Here is an 8,909-nt window from a genome sequence, read left to right on the forward strand (position 1 = left end):
AAACACAGGAGCTCCGAGAGTCTACACCGGAGCTTGAAAAGTCGACAAAGACTGCATATCATAGGGTAAAGTCCTTTGACAATAAAAAAAATTTAAGAAGAGCCAAGGTTGCCCCAATGACTGCATCAGTCTTTGGGGTACAAAAGCGTGCAGAGAAGGTACATCCTCTGCGCCAAAATCGAGAGGATGTACTTACTAGCCTAACTATTACGAAAAAGGCACTGCACCCTAGGCAGGCAGATCACGGGAGGCTCAGACAGCCTACACCCGATCATAAAAAAGACATGGCGCAGACCACAGAGGGACCACCCTCAGAGGATATGTGTAAAACACAGGAGCTCCGAGAGTCTACACCGGAGCTTGAAAAGTCGACAAAGACTGCATATCATAGGGTAAAGTCCTTTGACAATAAAAAAAATTTAAGAAGAGCCAAGGTTGCCCCAATGACTGCATCAGTCTTTGGGGTACAAAAGCGTGCAGAGAAGGTACATCCTCTGCGCCAAAATCGAGAGGATGTACTTACTAGCCTAACTATTACGAAAAAGGCACTGCACCCTAGGCAGGCAGATCACGGGAGGCTCAGACAGCCTACACCCGATCATAAAAAAGACATGGCGCAGACCACAGAGGGACCACCCTCAGAGGATATGTGTAAAACACAGGAGCTCCGAGAGTCTACACCGGAGCTTGAAAAGTCGACAAAGACTGCATATCATAGGGTAAAGTCCTTTGACAATAAAAAAAATTTAAGAAGAGCCAAGGTTGCCCCAATGACTGCATCAGTCTTTGGGGTACAAAAGCGTGCAGAGAAGGTACATCCTCTGCGCCAAAATCGAGAGGATGTACTTACTAGCCTAACTATTACGAAAAAGGCACTGCACCCTAGGCAGGCAGATCACGGGAGGCTCAGACAGCCTACACCCGATCATAAAAAAGACATGGCGCAGACCACAGAGGGACCACCCTCAGAGGATATGTGTAAAACACAGGAGCTCCGAGAGTCTACACCGGAGCTTGAAAAGTCGACAAAGACTGCATATCATAGGGTAAAGTCCTTTGACAATAAAAAAAATTTAAGAAGAGCCAAGGTTGCCCCAATGACTGCATCAGTCTTTGGGGTACAAAAGCGTGCAGAGAAGGTACATCCTCTGCGCCAAAATCGAGAGGATGTACTTACTAGCCTAACTATTACGAAAAAGGCACTGCACCCTAGGCAGGCAGATCACGGGAGGCTCAGACAGCCTACACCCGATCATAAAAAAGACATGGCGCAGACCACAGAGGGACCACCCTCAGAGGATATGTGTAAAACACAGGAGCTCCGAGAGTCTACACCGGAGCTTGAAAAGTCGACAAAGACTGCATATCATAGGGTAAAGTCCTTTGACAATAAAAAAAATTTAAGAAGAGCCAAGGTTGCCCCAATGACTGCATCAGTCTTTGGGGTACAAAAGCGTGCAGAGAAGGTACATCCTCTGCGCCAAAATCGAGAGGATGTACTTACTAGCCTAACTATTACGAAAAAGGCACTGCACCCTAGGCAGGCAGATCACGGGAGGCTCAGACAGCCTACACCCGATCATAAAAAAGACATGGCGCAGACCACAGAGGGACCACCCTCAGAGGATATGTGTAAAACACAGGAGCTCCGAGAGTCTACACCGGAGCTTGAAAAGTCGACAAAGACTGCATATCATAGGGTAAAGTCCTTTGACAATAAAAAAAATTTAAGAAGAGCCAAGGTTGCCCCAATGACTGCATCAGTCTTTGGGGTACAAAAGCGTGCAGAGAAGGTACATCCTCTGCGCCAAAATCGAGAGGATGTACTTACTAGCCTAACTATTACGAAAAAGGCACTGCACCCTAGGCAGGCAGATCACGGGAGGCTCAGACAGCCTACACCCGCATGAAGAAATAAGATGTGGCTCTGTGATTGTCCTACACTGATTAGGAAAAGACCAACTCCCATTTGACATCAGTAAATTCAACCATTAAAAAAGTCTGGCCATCACCTGGCATGGACCTGTAACCTGTAAATGTCACACTGAGGTGCTTTAAAGTCTCACAGCCATATCTAATGTTAGAGGTTAAAAGTCCTCAGCCTTCTGTGACGTGGCTCCCTGAAACGCCAAATCACCTGCAGTCAGCTCTTCATCCAATCACTGCAGAGGAGGCCCTGTTTTCCCTGAAAACCTTTGCACTGAAGGTTTTAAAAAGGAATGCCCTGTGTGTAAACATCACAACACTGCCCTGTCACAGTCATTAAAAATGCTCAAAGTCCTCAGTGGCAGTCAGTGTACAACAGAGCTGAACTGTGCATCATGTCCTCAGTAGTGATAGACTCTGATCTGGTTGTTATCGTCCAGGCCCAGCTGGATTAGGCTGCTCTTGGAGGACGAGGGCTGATAGCGAGTGAACAGAGGTCTGGAAGGCAGAGTTAAAGACAATGAAAGGCACAACACTGTGTTCATACAACAGTCTGACAGTGATGGTGTGCTTTGGCAATAATGTGAAGTAGCAAAGGTTTATCAGACAAGTAAAAAATCTAGCTGAATACATCAATAACTTCATGATACACATGGTTACTCCTTGGGACATGCATGGACATGCCCATCTCATTTGCATTAACTTAAGGCAATTAAAAATTTGAACAAAATTAGGGATTACTGCTTGGGAGAAAAGAGAATTGATAAACGATATGGCAAATACCTATATAAATAAAAAATGAAAATAGTTTATAGATAAAATGAGCTGGTGAGAGGTCAAAATAACACTACAATACATTTAGTTTTTATCAGCTGATTTGTTGCTCTTTTGCTGTATGGATTGATTGGACTGATAGGTTACTACATATGGTAACAGTTGATAACACTATTATCCAACCCTAACCTATCATACAATCTCTGAATCTATCCCTATGTGTTGTTTTTTACACAGTACTAATATTTATGTGTGTGGATGAGCATATTTGACAAAAGGATACATGCTGGTGTCCTTCTTGCGCAACTCCAGCCACCTCTTGTTTCCGTCAATCAGCCCCTGTAGCCTCTGACTGTCCACCTGCGCTGACTTCTGCATGGACCGCAGGCTATGACCAAGTTCACTGAGACACACAGTTTCAGGTTTGTTGTCAGAAGTTTAAGAAAACCAGGATGTGTATGTAAGCTGGTAACAACTACATGAGTAAATGTGTATTGCAGGTTACCTAGCAGGAGTGTATGATGAGTAAGCTGAGGAAGTCCTCATTGTGCTAGAGGCGACTGGGTTCATAGCTGCTCCTGGGGAACAGAACAATAGCTCAGGACCAACAACAATCATTACAACTGGTAAAACCTCTTTTCAATAAGTCACATAGTAATATGACGCATCTGTTGGGATACCAGGGAAAATCTGGCTCCATCGGCTGTTGATGAGGTCCTCAGAGGCCCTTAATCCACTGCTGATGGGAGCGCTGTAGAGCGGGGTGGCTGCAGAGTGGCCTTGAGGTGCCCAGCTCCAGGATGGCTCTGAGAGCCTCACTGGGGGAGGTGGGGCTAAGGAGCTGGGGCCCAGGGTGTGCATCTGGGGCATGACCGGGGCAGAGGTGGAGAAGGAGGAAGCTGGAATAGAGTGAGGCTGAGACAGAAGCAGAGGGAAGGCTGTGTAAGGTGCGGCATTCTGCCTCTGAGCTAGTGATCCCAATGCACTCAACACAGTGTTGAGCTGGACTGAGATCTGCTGCAGAGACTCTGCTAACTCCTGGACTTTGGCCGGGACGGTGGGAGGACCTCCTGGCCAGAGGGTATTGGAGAAGAGAAAGGCGTAGAGATGAAATAACAGATAACAGGTGTGGCCTGACTATAATACTTAGAGCGGCTGTTAAAAATATAAGGATCTATGGCAAATGTAGGAAATATCAGAAACACCAACAAACTGAAGAAAAATAATGTCAGTAAATTAAAAGAAAATTAATGGTTATTTAAAAATACTTTCTTTTTAGCCAATGAATTTGTCATTTTGTCAAAAAAGACCCAAGTGTGTTGCAGTACCTGTCCTATCCGGTGGCTCCATTGTGCTGCTGAGGTCAGACTCGGTCACATCGAACGTCACCTTCCTTTCTCCTGTTACTCGAGACAGATCCTCAAACTAAATGTACAAAGCAACAAGACAGAATGCTGTTATAGAGAGATATTACTTTTTGTATAGTATGTGTGTGCAGAAAATGGGAATATTAAACACAATTTTTCCACCCAAAATGAATAAATCCAAATACCCATTCTTTGTAGATATTAAGCTACAAGTAATATTTCACTTTAGTACATCTAAATCCAGTTCATACAGTCATTAAACTACATTTCCAGAAGCAGAACACATATTTTTGTTGCCACAGAGAGCGCTATTAAAAGTATTTTCATAGTTCTTCTTGTTTGTCAGTGTTTTCTGAATTTTCAGATGCATCTGTAGTTGCTGATTGATTATCCTCTGTGGTGAAAATACAAAAATGCTCAACCAAAGTGATGTATCATTTTAAGTAAGGGCACAATCAGATACAGGCTGATGTTCTCTCTTTACCTCTTCAGCTAGAGATCTCTCCAGATGCTGGAGTTGCTCCTCTTTCCTTCTCAGAAGAGAGTTTCCTTTCTGAACGGTCTGCTGCAGCTCCGCCACATTTCTGGCCTCCTGACCGGACAAGGAAAAAGTAACCAGCATTTACAACCTGTTTTAAATGAATCCCATCCCACCAATCAACAAGCCAGTTCTACAGGAGGTGCACACTACATACCTGCTGGAGGCTTCTTATCATCTCTTCAGTCACCCCTCCTTCCTGGTTGGGGTCCTGGGAGGAGCTGCTTTGGGCCGCCTGTAGAGCTGCCTGTCTCTCCATCAGCCGGGTGCTCTCCATCTCCAAGAAGAGCTTGGTCCTCTGGTTGGTGGCGCCATGTGAGGAGATGTAGCGTCGAAACCTGGACACAGGAGGGATAAGGGCTGTGTTTAATGACACACTTACTGTCTATGGGAAGAACTGTACCTTATACGACTGTAATGCAATATTTTAATCGCATTGTACAGCATGGGCATTAGTAGTAGTAGTAGTTGTACCATCATTACTGTGGTACTAAAGCCACGACAATCACATATATATGTACACTAATTACTGTATCTGCAATTCTGATTTAAAAATCACATGTGATTTAAGACAAGCAATTAAACGACTCCCCAGAAATTCACAACAACTCTATGCCTAAATACTTTTGTACACATAATTCTGCTCTACATGTCTATCTGTCTCTCCTTACTCATCCATGCTGCTGTGGCTGTCCAGAACGGGGGAGAGTGGCGGATCGTCCAGGTCTTCAACATGAAGCGATGAGTCCCTCCTGTCACTGAAGGGCACTGTCTCCTCTGCTTTCTCTGCCTTCTGTTTGTCCTGTTTACTTTCTGGTCTCGGGGAGGTGCTCGCTCCTTCACCTTGTTCCAGCTCACTGCCCAGACAAAACAACACCATAACCCCTTTGAAATGCAAACAAGCTTGAAATGTTGGTTTCATTTTTTTCAAGTCTGTAGTAAATCAAGTATGATGATCTTCTCCACAAAGGTTTTGCAGTTGGCAGTACTCTGTCACATACTGTCAACCTACATAATAAGAAATGGAATGGTTTGAACCTGTTTTGATGCAATCTGATTACATCAGCAGTTCTGTTTGACTTTTTTATTTGAGTGCTGACAGAAGAAGAGAAGTATAATTTAAGTCAAACTGGTCAAAAGGGTTTTTGTTACTATTGCGATAAAGTCTGTGAACTTTTATTTTGAAGGAAACGGTTTCTTTTAGGGTTTCAATATCTTGCACAGGTAAACTGTACCTGACTCTGTGGCTGAGACGGTCACATCTCTCCTGCAGCAGCGCCACCTTGCTCTCCAGTTGCTCCTTTTCCTCCTTGGCTCTCTTGCTCTCTTCCCTGGCTTTATCTCTCTCCTCTCTCAGCCTCTCCTCCACCTCTTTAGCCTCGTTCTTTTCCTCCCTGGCTTTCTGGATGAGTTCTCGGGCTTGATGTTTCTCCGCTCTCATCCTCTCCAGCTCCATCTTTAGCTGGTCTCTCTCCTGCATGAGCCTGGGTAAGGCCTGAAGACACACAGGTGGAGAAATATAAGGCTGGCTGATGGCAGGGGTGGGTGAATATAACCACTCTTCTCATAGGGAAACATTAGACTTCTCACCTCAATCTGTCTGTCCAGGTCCTCCTTTTCCTCCCCAAGCTTTTTCCTTCTGCTTTTAAGATCTGCTGCCTGATATATAAAAAAACCCATTACTCTTTGTGGTTCAGGTTAGAATACTGGTGATTAAGAGTACAGTACATTAAGTATAGAACAGAAGACCTTGATCTGAAGCATGACCTCCTGGCTCTTCAGTTCATTGGTTCTAAGCTCCAAATTATCTGCCAAATCCTGCAGTTCGGACTCCTAATATAAGAAATAAAACATTTATTTTCTAGAATAAGGTGTTTGTGTTTTCCTGTCTGTAATACCAAATTCCCACAGAAGGATATTTAGTAAGGCACAGCTGGCTTAAGAAGAAAAGGCCTCCCCTTGATGTTTAATACTGGACATAGAAAAATGTTCTATTATCGGATGTGAATGTAAACTATGCACTTAAATACATCCAGAAACCACCTGTGATAGCAGGTGGAAACAAGGCCTTGAGAGCAATTGATTTTAGAATTTGAATGGAAGTGTAATGCTACCAAAGGTGCAGCACTGCATCGTTAGGAAATGTGTTAAACTGTTAGTAAATCTGTGCCATCTCACCTTACGTGAATGTATCAGCTGTGTCTTTTCTATCTGCGCGTCCAGCTGCAGACGGAGTCTCTCCAGCTGGACAGCATGTGAAGCCTGGAGACGTTCTCTTTCCTCCTGCAGAGTAGATTGCAAGCGCTCTCTCTGAACAGTCTCCTGGAACACACACACATATCATCTTTTAATTGCCACATATATGACAACCTTTTTTTCTTAAAAACAAAACATGAGAACTGAAAAACATAGGAATCCTGAAAATCTGAAAATCACACAAGTGTGGTGCTGCCACTCAGAGAACAGTGGCAGGTTTGTTACTGAAAACTATCAAAATATGCAAGTACTACTTTTTTAAAACTAGTTACCTTGGGTGAATATAACCACTCTTCTCATAGGGAAACATTAGACTTCTCACCTCAATCTGTCTGTCCAGGTCCTCCTTTTCCTCCCCAAGCTTTTTCCTTCTGCTTTTAAGATCTGCTGCCTGATATATAAAAAAACCCATTACTCTTTGTGGTTCAGGTTAGAATACTGGTGATTAAGAGTACAGTACATTAAGTATAGAACAGAAGACCTTGATCTGAAGTAGATTATGACCCATGGAACAACTAATTAGATTTTGGTGCTGATCTGTATCATAATTTGGATTTTTTTTTAAAGATTATTCACCACTGTAAGTGCTGGAAAGGCTGCTGACTGACTTTGAGACCCCTTGTGGCCAAAGTGTGCTGCTGTGCTGCTAAACACTCCAATACAGTGAGGAACAGAAGTATTTGAACACCCTGCGATTTTGCAAGTTCTCCCACTTAGAAATCATGGTATACTGGAGATAGAAAAATCTTCTATTATCGGATGCAAATGTAAACTATGCACTTAAATACATCCAGAAACCACCTGTGATAGCAGGTGGAAACAAGGCCTTGAGAGCAATTGACCCAGATGACAGAGATTTTGAGCCAGACTCACAACTTTTCATTCATAGGACTGGTGTTATGCCACTTTATTAAGTTCTGACATTTCAGGTGAGGAAGTAATTTGTTGTCAGTCTATCCAAGTAATGTCAATTTAGAAATTTGCAGACGGAGTCTCTCCAGCTGGACAGCATGTGAAGCCTGGAGACGCTCTCTTTCCTCCTGCAGAGTAGATTGCAAGCGCTCTCTCTGAACAGTCTCCTGGAACGCACACATCATCTTATAATTACCACATATATGACAACCTTTTTTTCTTAAAAACAAAACATGAGAACTGAAAAACATAGGAATCCTGAAAATCTGAAAATCACACAAGTGTGGTGCTGCCACTCAGAGAACAGTGGCAGGTTTCTTACTGATATCAAAATATGCAAGTACTACTTTTTTAAAACTAGTTACCTTCGCCATGGACATGGGTTATGTTTTGGCCAGCGTTTGTTGCTTTTTTTGTTTGTTAAAAATTCAAAAAGCAGTGAAGAGATTTTGATGAAATTTGATGGAGAGGCAGGGTATGACCGATGGAACAACTGATTAGATTTTGGTGCTGATCTGTATCATAATTTGGATTTTTTTTTAAAGATTATTCACCACTGTAAGTGCTGGAAAGGCTGCTGACTGACTTTGAGCCCCCTTGTGGCCAAAGTGTGCTGCTGTGCTGCTAAACACTCCAATACAGTGAGGAACAGAAGTATTTGAACACCCTGCGATTTTGCAAGTTCTCCCACTTAGAAATCATGGAGGGGTCTGAAATTCACATTGTAGGTGCATTCCCACTCTGAGAGACAGAATTTTTTAAAAAAAGTGCAGGAAATCACATTGTATGATTTTTAAAGAATTTATTTGTCTTGCACTGCTGAACATAAGTATTTGAACACCTGAGAAAATCAGTGTTAATATTTGGTACAGAAACCTTTGTTTGCAATTACAGAGGTCAAACGTTTCCTGTAGTTCTTGACCAGGTTTGCACACACTGCAACAGGGATTTTGGCCCACTCCTCCACACAGATCTCCTCTAGATCTGTCAGGTTTCGGGGCTGTCGCTGAGCAACGCGGAGTTGAAGCTCCCTCCAAAGATGTTGTATTGGATTGAGGTCTGGAGACTGGCTAGGCCACTCCAGAACCTTGATATGCTTCTTACGGAGCCACTCCTTGGTTATCCTGGCTGTGTGC

The 8,909-nt window shown here is 43.4% G+C and overlaps 2 protein-coding genes across 2 annotated transcripts in view; both read right to left on the reverse strand.

The window, feature by feature from the left end:
• Positions 1 to 1,911: 1,911 nt before the first annotated feature.
• LOC109951531 (centrosomal protein of 164 kDa-like) lies at positions 1,912 to 7,273 on the reverse strand. The gene is made up of 13 exons (XM_020586101.1): positions 7,184 to 7,273; positions 6,784 to 6,927; positions 6,355 to 6,438; positions 6,196 to 6,264; positions 5,841 to 6,100; positions 5,277 to 5,462; positions 4,763 to 4,943; positions 4,552 to 4,659; positions 4,029 to 4,125; positions 3,381 to 3,770; positions 3,206 to 3,278; positions 2,984 to 3,103; positions 1,912 to 2,424 (listed from the first exon to the last, which is right to left on the reverse strand). The coding sequence occupies exons 1-13, from the start codon at positions 7,271 to 7,273 to the stop codon at positions 2,328 to 2,330; spliced, it is 1,899 nt and encodes a 632-aa protein (XP_020441757.1). The 3' UTR covers positions 1,912 to 2,327.
• A 541-nt stretch (positions 7,274 to 7,814) lies between these two features.
• Positions 7,815 to 8,909, reverse strand: part of LOC109951540 (centrosomal protein of 164 kDa) — a 27,359-nt gene continuing 26,264 nt past the window's right edge. The window contains exon 18 of the mRNA XM_020586111.1: positions 7,815 to 7,940. Within this exon, the coding sequence (XP_020441767.1) occupies positions 7,815 to 7,940 (126 nt within the window). The remainder of the gene's footprint in view (positions 7,941 to 8,909) is intronic.

This window comes from Monopterus albus, unplaced genomic scaffold, assembly GCF_001952655.1.
Source record: "Monopterus albus unplaced genomic scaffold, M_albus_1.0 scaffold8.1, whole genome shotgun sequence".
Lineage (NCBI taxonomy): Eukaryota > Metazoa > Chordata > Actinopteri > Synbranchiformes > Synbranchidae > Monopterus > Monopterus albus.